Here is a 21,223-nt window from a genome sequence, read left to right on the forward strand (position 1 = left end):
GTGAAAGTTACTTATAACTGGTTGGATGCAACTAGGCTAGGCTTACATTCTAATCTAAGCATGTACTTAGAATTCTGTTAGACATGTACTGCAGAATGACTTGTGTAAATTTATGAATTATATATATATATATATATATATATATTAATGTTTATTTTTGAGATGGACAGAGAGAGAGAGAGAGAGAAAGAGAGAGCATGAGCAAGGGAGGGGCAGAGAGAGAGGGAGACACAGAATCCAAAGCAGGCTCCAGGCTATGAGCTATCAGGACAGAGCCTGACACGGGGCTTGAACCCATGAACAGTGAGATTGTGACCTGAGCCGAAGTCAGACGCTTAACCAACTGAGCCACCCAGGTACTCCAAATTTGTGAGTTTTCTTAAATTTTACTGCCAAATGATAGCTGTGGGCTATAACTTTTGTTGACTAATACTGAATGTTGTTGTTGTTTTTTCCCCACAATCCAAGTTGCAAAACAATGAAGTTTATGACAAAATTCAGGAATGGCTGCTGTACTCTTCACTTTTCTTGCCAGTACTGCCATTATAATGTCAGCAGCTATTATTAAAAATAGAACAAGACCATTTTGAGCTGAGCTATTCAATAAAGTTGCCTGTAGTCACATGTGGGAACTTAAATTTAAAACATAAATTAAAATTAAATAATACTAAAATTTAGTTCCTCTGTTGGACTAGACACATTTTCAATGCTCAGTAGTAGTCACATGTGCCTAGTGGCTACCATATTGGACAGTACAGATTAATAGTACATTTCCATCATCACAGAAATTTCTATTGGACCTCCCTGTTTGAGAGAGTCTGAATTCAGCAGTGAGAAGATTGGAAAAGTAGGAACATCTTTGGAGCTGAGTGAGAGCAGAGGAGAATGGGAGAATGCAGTGGGAAACATTTGTCCCCTTGAGCTGTGTTACACTGTGTACGTCTTCTTGCATTTAAGTACTGTTCTAACATGATACTTGATTATGCTGTTGGTCCTAGAACTTACTAGAAAAAATTTTAGGTGGATGAAGCATATATTCTTAAGTCTTCTAATTAGTGTCACTGTGAAGATGACTCACTCAGTTTTGTCTCTATTCCATAGTCAAGATTTAGCTTTTGTTTGTTTAATAAATATTTATTGATTCCCTCATCTGTGTCAGGTACTTTTTTAGGCCTTTAGAAAACAGAGTCTCAGTTTACATAGGGGAAAGACAGTAAACAATAAATAAATAATGTCAGGCAGTAGTAAATTCATGAAAAACAGTAGAGCAGGGTGAAGGGATGGAGGGTGACAAGGATGTGGTTGTAGGTCAGGCATGAGTTGTGCCAAACAAGGGGTCAGTTGGGGAATATCTGTTGGATGAGTTCTCATTTACGAAGACACCTGAGTGAAGTTAGGGAGTAAACCTTGTGAATGTCTGAGGCAGGTACATCCCAGACTAGGTAGGAGTATATTGGGCTCAGGAGATGAATGGTGAGGATCCATGGTGAAGCAGAGTGAATGATGGTGAGAATGGTAGTGTCCTTACTTCCAGTCTGCTGACCATCCCTTTGACCATACTTGCCTATCTCTCCTAAGGCATCCCCATCCTTCTGGTGGCCTAGTGATTTTTGTTTTTATTTTTATTTTTACAAGCTCTTTGTAATGTCCCCAAACAGTTCTTTGTACTCATCACTCCCTTGCCTAGAAATCTTTGCTAGTGGTGAAGGATTTCCCTTAGGTTTAACCTTATGTAGGTAAAGAAAGCAATGGAAGAGCTTTTTTCCTCCTAAATTCAAAATCTGTACATGTATTGTAATTCAACTATATTATGGGCTAAATTCGCTTTTGTAAACTAACTTGGAAGCCTCATGTCATTTAGTATACTATTTTCACAGGAAAATGAATTATGAGTTATAAATAATGCATATATTTGAAAGTCTAATTCATTGTTATGTCGATGACTGCCTGTATTTTGGAATAGACAGAGAAATGTTTTGGAGTTGGTACTTAAGTTTTACTCAAATGGTAATTCTTCGGAGAGTGAAAGATTTATTAGGGTAAGTGTTATGTTTCGGTATATATATTTCTGACTGTATAGAAAAAATGTTTTAATTTGGGCAGACTTGAAAATGTTGGAGGTTAATGTTTATAGGCTTTTGTAACCTGTGATTTTCTATAGTGTTACTCAGCTAACAGTAACACATTTGTGCCCTGAGCTGTGTTCACACTAGTACTAGAGGGAGGGTTGGTTGAAACATTTTGGTGTTTTACTGGGATCCTCCCTTGGCACAGTTATAAAAATATTCGTAATACTCTGACATTTGCTTGGATTTTTACAAAGGCTAAATTTTTATAATTGAAATTATAAATTGTTTCATTTAGAACTTGTTTATAGCTATGCTTATTCTCTGTTCCATTTTGAGTATAAGCATATAAGAAACTCATAGGGTGCTAGGCTTCATTGTGAAATTAATAGTTTATTACATGTTTCTTGTTTTAGGAGAAATTGTTCTCCTAACTCCAGAAAAAGAAACTCATGTTTAAGCATTTTATTGAAATAACATTTAATTTGCTAATATCTAGTCTTAAAATCATGTGTATTTGGTGTAAGAGTAGGTTGTAATAGTCTTTGAGGATTGCCTTATTGTTCTAAAATATCCTATGGGAATAAGCGTTATGGAGTAATGGGAACATCATGGAGAAAATTATTGTAATTGTAGTAAAACTACAAATAATGAATAAACCTCCTCCATTGCTTAAAGGAAAAAGCCCCAGCTTTTCAGCTAAGGACCAATAATAGTCTCTGATCAACCTATCTTTTTAGCATTGAAGACTACTGTTGCTTGTTTATTCCTCTCCTTACACTCTGACACCAGATGTGTGCATTTTTCCCACCTCTGACAGATTCTCCAACACCAACTGGGTATCCTACAATTCAATTCAATTCCGAAACTGTCTACCTGGAGTTAGCATTGGGTTCCATAGTTAAGAGCTCTCAGTCCCACAAGACTGTCCCCACTTTACATGCCAGTCACAAGTTCTACATTCTACATAGTCCACACTTCTGTCTGACTTGGCTGCTAATTGGGGGTTCTCATAATCTCCTCCTTGATTTTGATAATTTGCAATAATGGCTCACAGAACTCAGGGAAACACTACATGGACTGGTTTATTGTATAAGAAAGGATATGATAAAGGATACAGATGAACAAGCCAGATGAAGAGGTATGTAGAGTAGGATCTGGAAGGGATCCAAGAGCTGGAGCTCCTGTCTCATGGAGTTGGGGTGTGCCACTGTCCCAGCAGGTGAATATGTTCACCAGTTCGGAAGCACTCTGAACACTGTACTTTAAGGATTTTTATGGAGGTTTCATCAGGTAGGCATGGTTGATTACTAACTTAATCTCTAGCCCTTCTTTCCTCCCCAGGGAAAAAAGTTCCTCTCAAAGTTCCAAGCTTCTCATCATGGCTTGGTTTTTCTGGTGACCAGCATTCATCCTGAAGCCATACAGGAGCTGGTGAGCATCAGTTCATCCTGAGCTATATAGGAGTCCCCCAGGAGTCCTCTCATTGGAACAAAAGATGTTCCTGTCACCCAGAAAATTCCAAGTGATTTAGGAACTCTGTGTCAGGAAATGGGTCAAAGACCAAATATAGAAACTAAAGATGCTCCTAGCATCTTTGTCACTCACCTTGCTCTTTGAATGAATTGTTTACCGATGCATGATTTTATAACACCACAGAAAAGATTTCCTTCCAAACGTTGGAAGAATGTCTGCTTTATGAAACAAATAAAAATTGTTAGTATCACTTGATTTCACCAGAAAAGACTTTGTGTTGGGAAGATATGTGCATAAGTGATAGAAACAAGTTTTCAAAGGTACCATTTTTGCTTGAAAATTCCACATTAATCATTGGCAGCACATATTCTCATTTGTTCTCCCTCAGGTGACAGGATCACTTTGTTTATTCTAGAGAGAATATCTGCCAAATTTTGAAGTTTGAGTAATCGTAGTTTGTTAGTTGTTTTTTTCAAGTAAAAATAGTGCTCTGTGAAAAAAATATCTGCCAGTTCAGCTGGCTTGCAACTCAAGCATTGTACTAACATGTTTTGCACATGCGCAAGCGGGGGAGGAGCAGAGAGAGAGAGAGGGAGAGAGAGAATCCCAAATAGGCTCTGTGCTGTGAGCGCAGAGCTGATGAGGGGCTCAGACTCACAAACGGAACCATGAGATCATGACCTGAGCCGAAATCACAGATCGGATGCCTAATCAACTGAGCCACCCAGGCGCCCCACACTAGTGTTTTTTTCTGGAGCAAAAGCTTACTTTGGAAGCAGCAGAAGTAGTATGCATACTTTGTATTTTGTCACATAGGGTTAAAAGAATATGTAAATCAGTGTTTGAGATTTAGTAAAATATTTTCCTTTATATCAAGGATCTAAGAGAAACAGGCTTTTTTTTTTTTTTTTTTGAATAGTGAGTATGCTTAGTTGTGACAGTGAATTGCTCAAAGAACTTGGTGCTACTGCCTCAATTTCTGCAGATGCAGCCGTTTTATCCATCATTGTTTTGCATCATCAGTGCAAATATGACCACAGGAGAAAAGGCAGATAACATGTTGGTATTTTTAGGAGAAAGATTTTTACCTATGGGACCTTTTTCTCTTAGGGTCATGGGGGAATCCTGAAGGCTTTATTGACCACTCTTGGAGATTTGCTACTCTGGAGGAAAGATTTAATAGTTAGAAGACATAAATTTAAAACCTGTCCACCATTCTTTATTCTTATGATGGTATACTTCGTTTCTCACAACTGCAGTTATCTTTGAAATAGGTTTAAAACATCTTGACTTGTTTTTTACTTTTGTGTTTCTTGGGTTACAGTTCAATTATAAAAACCTCTAATTATAAGTTGTTACTATTTCTAAATGAGTTTTTGTTCTAGCCAGTTTGCTTTACTTGTCAGACATGAAACAGTAAATACTCCAGATAGTTTTAAAGAAGAAATTTAATACAGGGGATTAGGTTCTTACAAAACAAAACAAAACAAAACAAAACAAAACAAAACAAAACACTGGAAGTACTAGAGGTGGGATCTCCAGCTCAGCCTTAGGAAATGATTCCCAGGTTCTTGCAGGACTGGCCACCCAGGGAAGCAGCTCCCTCTGCCACAATCAGGAAGATAGTGAATCAGGAGGCCGCCTCTGGGACTACTGAGTTCAAGAACTTACTTCTGCAGCTGCAGCCCAGAGAACAAGCAGGCAGGGTTAGGTAACTGCCACTGAGCTGTGCCTGAACATTGGAATGCAGTCTAGTTGCCACTTCTCTATCTCTCGACATCCCGAATCTGGAAATTGGACACTGGAATGCTATGTGGAACAACACGTATCTGTTCAGTCATGCTGGAGAAAATAGCCAAAAGCAGCAGGATAATGACTTTCCCCTCGCTCCTTCCTTCTCAGTCTCTTGTTAGTGCATCTGACTGATGCAACCTAAATTCTATTCAGAACCATAGCTACAAGTGAATTGGGAAAATAGATTTGTTTAATCTTCCTAGCTTTTGTAGCTGAAGAAAGCACAGTAGGAGGATGAGAGACTGGAGTCTGAGGGCTAAGTAATCATATCTCCCATACCGGTTTTTCTGCTTCTTTGTGATTTTCAATTTTTTTGGTTTTTTTTTTTTGTTTTTTTTTTACTTCCATTGTTCTTTCTTTACTCACTTGCGGTCTAGTCATTTAATAACCATGGTAGTTCTCATTTTTGGGGGCCCATTCGTGCCTCTCTAGTCCTAGCTTCTTCAACAATTTTTAAGCTGGACTGGATAGCTACACCCAGGGTGACATCCGTCTGCAACTGTTGTCTAGATGGACTTGGGTCTTGTAAGCAAGACTTAGGAAACTTTCGCTTGCTGGTATATGTAGGCATGCTCCATCATTTCAGTTACCTTGCTATATTCTGTTCTACATTTTACCTGACTGAATTTTTTTGTACCCTACTTATGACATTTTCATGAGGTTTCATTGTACTCTCTTAACGACATTTAAAAAACACCTTCCATAGCCAACAAATATTTTTAATATTCTTGTAAGCTGTTGTTTAGAGAAAAAAAGTGTCGATAACAATAGAAGTAGACTTTTGAAACTATCAATATGCATTATTTCTTTCTCAGTAAGTATGGCATATTCTTTTTGAGTAACTATATATAACCCTACAGTCAATTGGTAAAATACAGGCACCTTATTTTCCCATCCCCAACCCCTTTTCGTGTTTCCACTCTTGCAAAATTCTTTTCTAAGAGTTACAAAGAAACAAATTAATTTTTAATGTGTCTCAATATAAAACATTCAAAATACCTGTAACCATAAGCCCAACCTCACAAAGATAAGGTAAAACAGCTATAGCTTTTTCTCTTTCTTACTGTATTGTTGTGCAGTCCCCTACTTAGCAATGCATTATGGTTCTTATGATAATGGAGGTATTATTGCCATCTTTTGAGTGAAGGAAACTGACCAATATAGAAAATTGGATTAAAAAGTGTTTTTTCTGAAGGTAGTAATAGCTGTAGCCATTATTCTTTGGAAGAAGAATACTTACAGCATCAAGACTATTTTCTTTCTTGCAAAAGAAAATAGTATCATTTATTTGTATATTTCTTGCTTTTTGTGATATGAAATTTTTTTTTTAATTTTTTTTTTTTTATTTCAACGCTTTTTATTTATTTTTGGGACAGAGAGAGACAGAGCATGAACGGGGGAGGGGCAGAGAGAGAGGGAGACACAGAATCAGAAACAGGCTCCAGGCTCTGAGCCATCAGCCCAGAGCCTGACGCGGGGCTCAAACTCACGGACCGCGAGATCGTGACCTGGCTGAAGTCGGACGCTTAACCGACTGCGCCACCCAGGCGCCCCGAAAATTTTTTTTTTAAATGAAAAGGACTGCATGTTCATTCATTAATTCGGATGGTAGCAAAGTGTTTAAAATAGAAAGTGAAATGCCCTGATACTTTTCTAATCCCATAACCCTCAAAATTAATTACTGTTAACAGTTTAGTACATTCTTCCAGTCTTTAAAAAAATGTATATATAAACATATATTTATGGTCAGTTAGTTTCTGAAACATAATTTTTGAGATCTCCTTTATTATCATACTTTGATAGATAATGTTTAGGTGGTAGTATGTATGAATTGTAATGAGTATATGATTGAATTAACTTCAGAAAGCATAAATACAACTTTATGTTGATTTCAATTTTTGTTGGGAAAGAACCAATTTTTTTTTTTTTAGCATTCTTCTGCTTATTAGCTTTTAATCAGAGGCTTCCCAGTAAATACTGAGATTCCTCTGCAATGAAAATTATATATGCTCTTATAGCTTTAGGTATATTTTCTAGGGAAGAACATTGAGTTTTAAAACATAACCAATTTAAAATGTGTTTGCATTCTCTTCAGAGAGGCTCTTATGGAGAATTAAGTTGGTGCTGACTTTGGTTTGAAAGGATATATTGGGTATAAAATCCCCATGATAAGAATTACCTTCATTTTGTTTGACTTTTAATTTTGAGAAAGATAGTTTTGCTTTTCAGATGTGATTGATCTCACTGGAGATGATAAAGATGATCTTCAGAGAGCAATTGCCTTGAGTTTGGCGGAATCAAACAGGGCATTCAGGGAGACTGGAATAACTGATGAGGAGCAAGCCATTAGCAGGTAAAAACATAATTTGTATAAAGTAGATATAAGTACTATTTATAATAGAAATAATAATTGGCTTTAATTAATTTCAAGAGGCACAAAGATATACTTTGTTATTTTAAATAAATCATTAATAAACTTCAGTACTGTTGTTATATTTTCTGTAACCAAAATTTTCATATTCTAGTTCGATTGTATTTGGAGCTTAGATTTTTAGGATTTTGGAGTGGCATTATGAGGCGTTAAAATTTAGATGTATGTTTTCATATTGTTTTGATTGTTTTCTTACCCTAATCTCTTTTGGATATATTGTCCAATTCAGTTTATAGTCATTTATAGCAGGGGTTAGCAACCTTTTTCTGTAAAGGGCCAATAGCAAATGTTTTAGGCTTTATTGGCCATATGGTTTCTGTCACAATTACTCAACTCTAGTATTATAGTGCCAAAGCAGGCATAGATAATATATAATTTAATGAGTGTGACTATGGTCCAATAAATCTTGATTTTAAAAATAGTCTGCCGACTGGATATAGCCCATGGGCCTTAATTCTCCATTTTCTGATCTATAATATGATAGTATGTTTATAGGTTTGTTTGTTTGTTTTTCTTTTAAAGAAATAGGCAAGATTCCAAGATGTGTGACAGAATGAATCTTTTGATTTAATAATGAAAACTTTTTTAGTTTGAAACATTTTGATTCATCAGTGGATCAAATAAAAATAAATTTTATTTTTTCATGAAACAATGTTGACTTAAAAAAATCTTTATAATCTTCTAAACAACTTTGTGGAGGTAATGGTAACTCTTTTATTGAAGAGGAAATTGTTCTTTTAGGAGGTTAAATGGTTTTCCAAAGGCACACAACTAAGGTAAATCTGACGACGCCAGTGTTCTTTACCCTCTAACGCAGTTGTTTGGTAGCAGAATGTACCAGCTTTCTCAGATAATTTCCCTTGGCACAATATCAATAATGCATTTCTTTCTAGGTAATCTGAGATTACTGTATGGTAGGAGATGCCTCAAAATGCTATATTTAGCAAAGGCACATAATTTTTCTTAGTAATACTTCTTAATGTCTTTAAATGTTACTTTGTAAGACATTAAGATGGAAAGACTTAAATTAAGATTTATTGTCTTTTTCAGTTGGGGCTAATTTCAGTTAATGCCAGTAATTTTAAATGAAAAACCAAAAATTCATACATTATCTTTAGACATTTTAATTAGGCTTTTTTTTGTGTGTGAAGGATTTAGAGAAATTGTAAAATTAGTTTTTGCCTCAAAAAAAGGATCGGACTGAAATAATTACCTTGAATAATTACAAAACTTGGCAGAACTTAAACTTTGAGGAGAAATATTTTAAACATGAAATAGGTGAGTTGGATTTCATATTTAAGGGCAATGATCTTTTAAGTGTAAAAGATTGTAAGATAGAATATGTATTATAATGCAAATCTTGTTTTTAAAAGTATATGTATATTGTTGAAGCGAATTTACACGAGTATACAACAGAAAAAAGTCTGGAAGCTTATATACCAAATAGTGCCACTAGTTTTTATATCATGTGTTTTCTAATTGAAACAGCACGTACCAGTTAGTTAATAAATAAAAATAACTTGAAAGTTAAGGATTAAAACTTATTCCTAATCTGTTACTTAATGTATATGTTATGTATTGCTCTAGATACTCACTTTTGTCCAAATGGGAACCTGTATCTCTTAAGATAATGTTCTTTTTTATTCTTGGTCTTTTAAATTCTAATATAGTCTTAAAATAGTGAATACTTTATAAATATTTTTATTGTACATAACATTACCGACATTTGGTGTGGTGTAATATGCCATGAAATTTTACATAAAATTATATTCTGTAGAAGTAAAAAATCATATTAATTTAGTTGCAAAATGTAAGTCTTTTGTGGTATGTGTAGATTTTATAATTTACAGCTAACAAAAATATGTCAAGTGTAAAATGTGCAGTTAATAAGCACATATGTAAATCATACTGTGTCAGACGGGGCACTTGGGTGACTCAGTCGGTTAAGCCTCTGACTTTGACTCAGGTTTTGATCTCACGGTTCATAGGTTTGGGCCCCGCATCTGGCTCTGTGCTGACAGCTCAGAGTCTGGAGCCTGCTTCAGATTCTGTGTCTCCCTGTCTCTTTGCCCTTCCCCCACTCGTACTCTGTCTCCCTCTCTTTCTTTCAAAAATAAACACTAAAAAAAAAAAAAAAAAAATCAAAAGGGAATAAGAGAATTGTAGCTAAATATATGGCAAAGAGATATTTATATTTGTTCCTATGGGTTTTATGAAGGTTTAGGATTCTAAATTCAAAAGAGAAAATGATTTTTAAGAAACAGTTTATATATCATGCATCAAAGTAAATTTAACTATTTGCTCATTACTTATATTCAGATAGCAAAGTTTTACCCAACAGAGTCCTAGAATCATTTGACTATGATTATATTTCAGCAGACGTACTTTAATATGAGTTCATACATTTGGAATACTACATTATAATTATATGAGTTACAGCATATCTTTTTATATCTCACAATCCTCTGTGTAGGCACTCACAAATTTCATGGTAAATTTCTTAAGTTGAACATTTAAAAAAAAAGTTTTTTTTTTTTTTTTTACATTTATTTATTTTTGAGAGAGAGAGACAGACAGACACAGGATCCCAAGCAGGCTCTGCACTGTAAGCAAAAGAGAAAGAGAGAAAGCAAATTCTAGGGAGTATGCTACTAAGCTTGCCACACTTAGAAAAACAAACCCACAAACAAAACCCCGAGACAGTACTACTGATTGGTAGGTCGGTCATATTTAAATGTCCCTTGGGGAATTTAGTTGTTTTGTTTTGTTTTGTTTGTTTGTTTGTTTTTAGAGTGAGCTTGAGCAGGGGAGTTGGGGAGGGAGAGAGAGAGAAGGAGGGAGGGAGGGAATCTTAGGCAGGCTCCATGCTCAGCATAGAGCCCAAGGTGGGGCTCCATCCCATGACCCTGTGATCATGGGCTGAAATCAAGAGTTGGGTGCTTGGGGCATCTGGGTGGCTCAATTGGTTAAGTGTCTGACTTCGGCTCAGGTCATGATCTCATGGGTCATGGGTTCAAGCCCTGCATTGGGCTGTGTGCTGACAGCCCAAAGCCTGGAGCCTGCTTTGGATTCTCTCTCTCTGTCTCTCTCTCTCTCTCCCTCCCTCCCTCCCTCCCCCCGTCCCTCCCTCTCTCCCTCTCCCTGCTCACTCTCTTTCTCTCTCTGTCTCTCTCTCAAAAATAAATAAACATTAAAAAAATTAAAAAAAAATAAAAAGTTGGATGCTCAGCCAAGTGAGCCACCCAGGCACCCTGGGGAATTTAGTTTTGAATGGTGGTGTTTTTGTGTTGTCTGGCAGAATCAAAAGTATATTGTCTCTCTAGGAGGGTGTCTTTATCCTTGGCCTCAGAGAACCCCTTCGGTAGCTTTTGAAGCTCTGTAAGCACCCATCCTGAAAATTACCACACACACTTGGAAAAAAAAAAAATTACCGTGAGAATCAGCAAGAGCAATAGGCAGTACACATGTATTTAGATATTGTGATTGATAGAGTTATGCTCTAGCTTTTACAGGATATAAGAAATCCTTGAAAATATGACGTAGTACATTTGAAAAAGAATGGAAAATATCTTCTGGAAATGAAAATTAGACTTACCAAAGTAAGACCAGAAAAGCAAACAGAATATAGGTTTAATAGGTTAGAAATAGCTAAAGAACGGGGGAGGAGGCACGGGAGTCACGATCGCAGGGTCACGGGATTGAAGTCTGCATCGGGCTTTACACGAAGCATGGAGCCTGCTTGGAATTCTCTCTGCCCCTCTCCCTGCTTGCACATGCATGCGCGCTGGCTCTCTCTCTAAAACAAAATAAAAACAAAAAAACAAAACAAAAAAGAAGTAGCTAAAGAACATTAGTCTGGAGGGTGAATAGGAGAAGAAATTCTCCAATTTGTAACAGATAGCTAAAAAAAAAAAGATGAAAAATACGGAGATAGGTTAAAAGACATGGAAAATAAAGTGAGTAGGTCTAACATACTTTAATTGGTGTTACAGAAGGAGAGGAGAGAGTGGCTCAAAGGCCATATTTAAAGAGATAATAATTTATAATTTTTCAGAAGTGGAAAAAATAACCTATAATTTTGCAAAGCCCAACAAATCCTAGTTGGGAAAATTAAAAGAAACCCACACCAGAGTCACGATAATGATACTCCAGAACATTTAGGACTGAGAATATCTTTAAAATATTCACAGAGAAAAAAGGAATTATCCTAAAAATAGTGACAGTGAAGGTGACAAATGACACAGTTGACACAGTAATAAGACACATGAAAATCATGAAATGATTTTCAGTGAATGAAAAGAACTGCCAGGATTCTTTGCTCAGTGAAACAGTGAGGGGTAGTCTCACCAGGGCACTTTTCCTTGTGATTCAGTCTCCAAGGGCAGTTCTGGAAGACTGAATGTGGGGTGGTTATACTGCCTCCACTGCTACAAAATCAGTATGTCCCATTCCGGTAGTTGTACTTTTACCTCTTTTTGCAGTAATTTTCTACTTGAACCTGACGTTTCATCTAGAAGGGTAAGTGCAAGAGGAAAAAGAAATTTTTACAAAATTTACAGGGGCTCATTGTGGCTCCCACATAGGCCTCCATGGGCCACTGTAGAGAAACTGAGTGAGCAGTGTGTTCAACTGACTATTGACTATTTTTACACTCCAAGACCGTTCAGTCCAACAAGGAAGTCCAGGGGTCTGAGCCGGAGTTAAGTTTGGGAGCCACCTGGGGTAGGGGGTTTACCAACCAGAATGGCCTACCGTTGCCCTTAGGGAAAGAAAAAAGCATCATGTCCAGGAGCAGTTAGGGTGGGATTCTGAATTTTTATTACGTTTCTTTATTTTTGAGAGGCAGAGAGAGACAGAGCATGAGTGGGGGAGGGGCAGAGAGAGAGGGAGACACAGAATCCAAAGCAGGCTCCAGGCTCCAAGCTGTCAGCCCAGAGCCCGATGCTGGGGTTGAACCCACGAACCGTGAGATCAGGACCTAAGCCGAAGTCGGACACTCAACCGACTGAGTCACCCAGGCACCCAGGATTCTGAATTTTTAAAATAGTTCTCTTTTTTTTATTAAAAAAATGTTTTTAATGTTTGTCTTTGAGAGAGAGAGACACACAGAATGCAAGCAGGAGAGGGGCAGAGAGAGGAGGAGACACAGAATCTGAAGCAGGTTCCAGGCTCTGAGCTGTCAGCACAGAGCCCAACATGGGGCTCAAACTCATGCAACAGTGAGATCATGACCTGAGCCAAAGTCAGTCACTTAACCAAATGAGCCACCCAGGCACCCCTAAAATAGATCTCTTAACTCCTACCCTTTTTATTTAGGAAGCTGTTGTGAGAGGAAACTGCATTAAGAAGATATGTAGGTGAGGCAGTCAATTATAAATCTTTTTAGTTTTGTGAAAATAATAGTAAGGCTCAACAATACCAGATACCTGTGGATCATAGAAGACCCATGGAATGCTTTCATTACTATTTAATTACTATTCATTTTTTGAGTCATTTCTGACATTGTCAGAGTACAAGTGGTCTGGAAAAATTGAAAATATGAAACAGATTAGTTTCAAGGAATGCAGGACTGTGGCCAGAATTGACTGATTAGATGGGAACAGCAACACTGTAACTTGAAACAGTGTCAATAGTGAGGTACCACTGCTAGTCCCAAGAAGGGCAGAGGCCAGTAAGTGGGGAGAGCTGAGTGGCCAAAGGTTCTTTGTAGTCAGTCTTCCAGAATTGACAGGCAGGCGTCCCCCATACAGTGTGTCCTACCTCACCACAGGAGAAACATATCAACTTTTGGAAGCAGTCACATGTCTGGCAGGCAGGCAGTGGTAGCCTCTGTGTCGGAAACATAGAATCTCTTAATTTGTATTCAACATACGATTATTGACATGTTGCCTTGTTGGCTGTAATGATAGATTGCAGCAGTGGCGGCCGTCTGGTTAGTGCACACTTGCCAAGTCATCCCCTTAGAGAACAGGCCCCACTGTTCCTCCATCACAGTGGCTAAGATGAAACAGCAGGACTATACCAAATATTGGTAAGCACGTGGAGTACCTGAACTGTGACATATTGTTGGTAGGGGTGTATAACGGAATTACCACTTTGGAAAATCTGGAAAACTGGGTACTTATAATGAATTTTTCAACATATACTATACTAGTACTTAGTGTTTCCATTCCTAGGTATAGACCCTTGAGAAAGGAGTCCATTAGTTTTATTGATAATAACTAAAAACTGCAAACAATTAAAACTTGACGCAAAAGAGTAACTGCTGTATGATTTCATTTCTGTGATGTTTAAGGACAGGCAAAACTAATTTACAGTGACAGAAGTCAGAATGGTGATTTCCTGGGAATCACTCTTGGCTATAAAAAGGGTATGAGAGAATTTACTAGAACGATGGATATTTTCTGTATTTTTATCTGGGTGGTAGTTAAATAGGTGTATAGATATGTAAAAAGTTTCACTGAGCTGTACATTTAAGATTTGTGTATCTTATATGCAAATTATCCCTCTACAAAGTACTCTTTCCAAGAAAAGCATGCTTTGAGCTATGTTGATTGATAATCAATATGCAAAAATTATATTTCTATGTTCAAAAAGAATGATAGGGAGAAATTTTAAAAAGCTACCATTTATAACATAAAACTGTCAAAGACAAGAATAAATTTAATGAATGTGCAAGAACTTCCAAGAAAATTAGCAAATATCATTGAGACACATTAATGAATATGTAAATAATTGGAAACATATTGTATTTCACAAATTGGATGACTGAATGTTGTAAAAATGGTCAGTTTTCCTTAAACTGATTTATGGATATAGTATGATCCTAATCATAATACCATTTTTTTCAAAAAGGAAAATTACAAAATTATTCCTCCCTTCCTTCTTTCCTCCCCCTCCCTCCCTTCTTTCTTTCCTCCTTCAGTCCTCTGTCTCCTCCCTTCCCCTTCCCTTCTCCCTCCCTTCCCTCTTTCCTTTTCATTTTCTTTTTTGTTGGTCTATACAGCCTAAGTGATATGTATGTTTTTCAGTGAGTATGATGTTTCCCTAAATGTACTCAGATGATCTAAAGTGGGATGTTTTCTACATTACTGCTATGATGCAATTTAAATAATTTAAATATAATTAACACTACAAACATAATAAAACTAGCAAAAACCCAAAAACCAAAATCAGTACAATAGAAATTTAATGGGAAGGTGAACATTTATCATAAGTAAGTGCTTTAAATATTCCATGTAGAGTGTAGAAGGAAAAGAGCAAAACATTTTATCATCTTTGTGTATTGCTGCATGGTCATGACCAGTGTTGGGAAGATAAGAAAGCAGGTGATGGGTAGTGGGAATTGGTTTTTGATTTGTGGCTTTTGGGGTTGCATCTCTCAGCATGCTGTATTTTGCTATAAGCTATTTCTAAGCTCTCTGAAATTTGCAGTGTTGTTTTTTTTTCTTTGTTTTTGTTTTTTGTTTTTTCTCTCTACTGGCAGACTTAATATCTGGATTTGTAGCTATTGCATACTTTATACTTCAGAGCATGGATAGTATCAGTGGCTTTACTTCGGTGAGGTCAGGGAAGGAACTCTTATTTATGTAGGACCTGGCTTTATAGAAAGTTTATATTCATTTTGCCAATACTAGACTATAAAAAGGGATGGGGTCTTGGGAATAGAGTAATATTTGGGTTAGAGATTGGGCTTTTGCCAGAAAAATAGAGAAGCAGCAGCCACATCTAATATCTTAATCCTTTCACTGTAAACATTTGTTTAGCCCTCAGTATTTATCATATGTGCTCTAGGAATGAAACAAATCTGTGTTTTTACCCTCCAGATGCTGATGCGAGAGACTGGCGGAGTAATAAATATTTTTGGTGCAGTGTGATAAATGTATTAATAGCTTTTTAGGAGTCAGGAAGAGGTGGTGGGAAACTTAGTGAAGTGTGTTGTAAGTCCCTGGTGATACAAAACTGAATGTGTTATAAACTGTAAATCAAGGTCACAGAGTCATGGCATTCTCCATCCACCATCTTTTAGTACGATAGCTCTACCATGTGGTGTGGTTAAGGAATGTTACAATAAACCTAGTTCTTTAAAACCCATATTTTTGGTTATAATGAATGAAGAGATCTACATATGACTGAGTTGAGGCTTCTTCTTTCCTGTTTGTGGTATTTGCAGCTTTCCCCAGAACTCATTCCTGGTTTTAGTTCATTCATCTCTAATTACCAAGGCTGAAATAAGTTTCCTTTATTTATACTCCTAAATATGCATATGCATTACAAAAAGAACAAAATTGTCAAAGGAAAGCACTCTCATTTGTAAAAGTCAATAAAAAATTAAATATACCTTATATACAGCAGTCTTTTGCATTATAGTTCCCTATTGTATACTTACATTAACTAATTGCCTTGTACAAAATCAGTTCTAATATATTATTATTATTATATTATATTGAACTGTACAACTTGAACAGTAGGGAGTCTTTCAAGTTGGCTTTTTTACTTTTTATTTCCCCCTTGCATTCTTGAAAACTTCATAACAATGGGCTATTCTAGACAAATTCTTACTTTCTTCTGCCCCAACTCACCTAACTAAATATTTCTAAGGATTCTGGTACCTTTTACTGGTAAATAGTTGATAAGAAAAAGCTTCCCATGGGCTGTGGTTGCATGTGAGAGCTGGTTTTTGGGCACAGTACTGTTGTTAATATTGGATCACTTTTAAAAGTTACAGAGGTATTGCAAACTGCTTGTTTTTATTTTTATTTTATTTTTTTATTTATCTTGAGAGAGGGTTCACATGTGTGCAAATGGGGGATGGGCAGAGAAAGAGGGAGAGAGAGAATCCCAATCAGGCTCTGCGCTGACAGCGCAGAATCCGACGTGGGGGTCTATTCCGTGAACCGTCAGATTATGACCTGAGCCTAAATCAAGAGTCAGACGCTTAATCAACTGAGCCACGCAGGCACCCCTGAGGTGTTCATTTATAAATGTTTTGAGTTTGATCTTTGCATTTCAACCTATCATGTTGTTACCTGCTATTTTTTAGGATGTGGTTTCATTGATTCCCAAACGGAGACTTTATCCTGTATTCACATAACTTAAGTGATGATGTTATCCTGTATTCACATAACTTAAGCAATGATAAGTTGAGTCCTATTATATTTTATCTAATGTCATGTTGAAAATAATACTGTTAGAGATAAAAGTATAACTTACTTTTCCCCCATAATTAAGGAATATAGCTATATGAATTTGACATTAATCTTATAGGGCAAAATCTTTAAAATAAAGATGGTGTAGCATGAGTGAGATTTTCACAAGTAGCCAAAATGTTGGAAAAACTTACTCTTGATAAAGTCTTTTTAATTAACACAAAATGGGTTAAGACGCTTTGAATATTACTTATGCTTATTAAGAGTAGTGACACGTTTTGAACAGGCAAAATGCTTTGTTAGTTATATTGGGAATTAAGGTTTTCCTGCATGTTGTTACTTGCTTAGGAGCAAGAAAAACATGATTAAGCAAAGTAGCCTTATTCTTGCCATGTTTAGATGTATGTAAGATATTATATAGATAAGCTTATTTTTAAGAGGTAAATCTTTTATTATTCTGATATGTATGTAGGTAAGCTTTTGGGTGAAAAAATAAATACATAAGTATTCTCTTTATTTAGCTGTCATAAGTCATAGAACCCTAGAACTGAAAGAACTCTAGAATTTACCTTAGCTTTTTTTTTCCTTTTAATAGAAAAGGAAAATTAATGGTCAGAGGAGTAAAAGTGCAGTTTGTTTAGGAATGTTTTCTTGATGATTTAAAGCAGTTATTATTAAAAACTAGTCTTTATGTTATTTTATAAATATTTACTAGAGTGATTTCTTAGAAAACTTAATATAGGTGCTATATTCCTGGTACTAAACCTCAAATTTGTTGAACCATAATTTAACATAATATATTTTCTGTTTTATAACACTGTCTTTTGCATTTGAAATTTCCTTTTTCTTAGGAAAAAAGGCTGCGTGTCTCTTGATATGTTTGCCACTACTGTGTGCTTACAGAAAACTAACTTCTACTTGAGTAAAGTTAGTGTTTAAAATTAATTCCCCAGATACGTTATCCCTAGCTTAAGTAATTAAAATCCTTAGTTTGTGGTATGTTATTTCCTAGGTTACAGCACTAAATTAATAGTGTATTTTTTTTTTTTTATCATTTTCTTTCCATTGTTTAAGAGTTCTTGAAGCCAGCATAGCAGAAAATAAAGCCTGTTTAAAGAGGACGCCTACAGAAGTTTGGAGGGATTCTCGAAACCCTTACGATAGAAAAAGGCAGGACAAAGCTCCTGTTGGACTAAAGAATGTTGGCAATACTTGCTGGTTTAGTGCTGTTATTCAGGTAAGGATCTTCATGCAGATCTTACTTGGTGGTCATGATGGCAATGGAAAGTGGGTTGGGGTTTGTGTCTTATAAATTGTGTACTTTAAACATAAATGTAAGCAAGGTTTTAATATACCCTTCTGTCCAATGAACTAATTGTGGATTGTTAATACTCCTCTCTCTTCTTGTCCTCACCCCAGTATGAAACTTTAATAGTAGAGTGGTACTTACCCCTTTCACTTATTTGGAAATAATCTCCTTCCTCCTTTCTGTTAGGAGTTATTGTCAGAGTAGAAAGAGTAAAAAATATTTTGTATGTATTACTCTGCAAATCTTGAGAAGGATATAACCAAGATATGAAAGAAGAACTGTTATTTTTTGTTGTTGTTAACCAAATTAAATTATTGTACATGATGGAAGATGTTATTCATAGAATTATACTCATTTTAATTACTTATATTCTTAATATAAGGTGACAATTTGAGGAGGGTATAGATTGACATAATTTTCTAAGCATATGATGTGTAAAGAATAAATATTGATAAATCAAGAGTAATGAATTTTTTTTTAACTTGAAAGGCCCTTAATGAAATGTTTCTTGAAACCCTTATTCTAAAATGAAAAATATTTGTATGCATAGTTATGCATCCTCTTCTCAATTTGGACTAATTTTCTTTCTTTCTTTCTTTCTTTCTTTCTTTCTTTCTTTCTTTCTTTCTTTCTTTCTTTTTCACTTTTCTTTTATGAGATACTATTGTCATAATTCTTTACTATTCTCAGGTAGACATTGGTAATGTTATCCATCAGATTAGAAAACATGAAATTAAATGATCTCCTTAAAACAATCTATGGGGGCGCCTGGGTGGCTCAGTCAGTTAAACGTCTGACTTCGGCTCAGGTCATGATCTCACAGTTGGTGAGTTCGAGCCCTGCATCAGGCTCCATGCTCACAGCTTGGAGCCTGGAGCCTGCTTCGGATTCTTTGTCTCCCTCTCTCTCTGCTCCTCCCCTGCTTGCACTCTGTCTCTGTCTCTCTCTCTCAAAAATAAATAAACATTAAAAAATTAAAAAAAATAAAATAAAAAAATAAAACAATCTATGAATAATAACATACTCAATTTTCATGACCCTTTAGGAAAATCTTTTGTTTTCCTAATACAGTTGAATTATAGCTTATTATTTAGTATTCCTGAGGAGTACTGTTTAAATCATTATGTATGCCATTTCTTCTTATATTCAAAATATCTCTTCATTCTGTAGCTTCCCAAATCTGTAGGTACGATGGTATAAACTTTTGTGTGATATTAAAGCAACTAACTGGTTATTTAGTTCATTTTCTATAAAGTTGTTAATTGTCTTCTGTAATTTTAACCTTTTTTCTACTTAAGTGTTATAATTTCCAACTGTCACCCCCTTTTTTGTTTGGCACATAATATCGTACAATTTGATTCCCTTTGGTTTTCTAGATTTATGTCTCTAAATTCTGTAGTGTATACTAGTTTTAAGTAATACACTGTGTTATTTGTTTTTCAGGCTATTAAAATGTTAATGAATACCTGAATTAACATAAATCTGTAATAATACCTTTGTTCCTGTCTTTGATTATACACTAATTATTCATGTACCTGACAATAATATCTACAATTTTATTAGAATCTTTATGTCTTGCTTTACTTTACTTTGCACTGTTAGTAAGAGTTTTTACATTTTATTGTTCAATATAAGTTTTATAATTTAGACCTTATTTTAAAAATATGAAGCACAGTTTGAAGGCTGTGATGTGAGTCTTCAATTATGCTTTGCTGCCTGTATTTGGACAAGTAGATGCTATCTCTGCACTTTAATGGCCAGCTAATGAGGCTCATTGGTTAATGAGGCCTCTTTTAGAAAAACTGTTAGAGGGGCGCCTGGGTGGCGCAGTCGGTTAAGCGTCCGACTTCAGCCAGGTCACGATCTCGCGGTCCGTGAGTTTGAGCCCCGCGTCAGGCTCTGGGCTGATGGCTCAGAGCCTGGAGCCTGTTTCCGATTCTGTGTCTCCCTCTCTCTCTGCCCCTCCCCCATTCATGCTCTGTCTCTCTCTGTCCCAAAAATAAATAAACGTTGAAAAAAAAAAATTAAAAAAAAAAAAGAAAAACTGTTAGAAGAAAGTACTTGCAAATAATCAATATTTCTTAGTTAGAATAGGTGCTTTGTATTTCTCTACACCATATTGTAAGAAAGGCCTGTTTGAAATAATGACTAAATTCATACTAATAGAAATGGGGATAACCACTTTTTGTTTTCATAGGATAAACTTCTTTCAGTATCTTGGTTCAAATTTTTTTTTAATTTTCTTTTATATTTGTTTATTTTAGGGAGAGAGAGAGAGAGCGTGAGCATGCAAGAGTGGGGAAAGGGCAGAAGGAGAGAGAGACACAAAATCCAAGGCAGGCTCTAGGCTCTGAGCTGTCAGTACAGAGCTTGACACAGGGCTCGAACTTATGTACCACCAGATCATGACCTGAGTCAAAGTGGGATGCTTAACTGACTGAACTACTCAGGCACTCCCAGAATTTTATTTTATTTATTTATTATTATTATTTTTTAATGTTTATTTATTTTTGAGAAAGACAGAGTTTAAGTGGGGGGAGGGGCAGAGAGAGAGAGAGAGAGACAGAGAGAGAGACACAGAATCTGAAGCAGGCTCCAGACTCTGAGCCATCAGCACAGAGCCCGATGTGGGGCTCGAACTCACTAACCGCAAGATCATGACCTGAGCCGAAGTCGGACACTTAATTGACTAAGACATCCAGGTGCCCCCAGAATTTTATTTTATTTTATTTTATTATTATTTTTAATTTTTAACGTTTATTTTTGAGACAGAGACAGAGCATGAGTGGGGGAGGGGCAGAGAGGGAGACACAGAATCCAAAACAGACTCCAGGCTCTGAGCTGTCAGCACAGAGCCCATTTGGGGCTCAAACCCACGAGCTGTGAGGTCATGACCTGAGCCAAAGTCAGACACTCAACTGACTGAGCCACCCAGGCACCCCGAGAATTTTATTTTAAAGTGAAGAAATTAAACAGAGTGTTTTTGTGCAGGCATCTG

General features: G+C 36.2%; 1 protein-coding gene across 4 annotated transcripts in view; it reads left to right on the plus strand.

Moving 5' to 3' along the window:
* Positions 1-21,223, plus strand: part of USP25 (ubiquitin specific peptidase 25) — a 153,513-nt gene that overhangs the window by 35,102 nt on the left and 97,188 nt on the right. For all 4 annotated transcript variants that reach the window (XM_030328636.1, XM_030328634.1, XM_030328633.1 and 1 more), the window contains 2 exons: positions 7,566-7,689; positions 17,991-18,153. In XM_030328636.1, the coding sequence (XP_030184496.1) occupies positions 7,566-7,689; positions 17,991-18,153 (287 nt within the window). The remainder of the gene's footprint in view (positions 1-7,565; positions 7,690-17,990; positions 18,154-21,223) is intronic.

This window comes from Lynx canadensis, chromosome C2, assembly GCF_007474595.2.
Source record: "Lynx canadensis isolate LIC74 chromosome C2, mLynCan4.pri.v2, whole genome shotgun sequence".
Lineage (NCBI taxonomy): Eukaryota > Metazoa > Chordata > Mammalia > Carnivora > Felidae > Lynx > Lynx canadensis.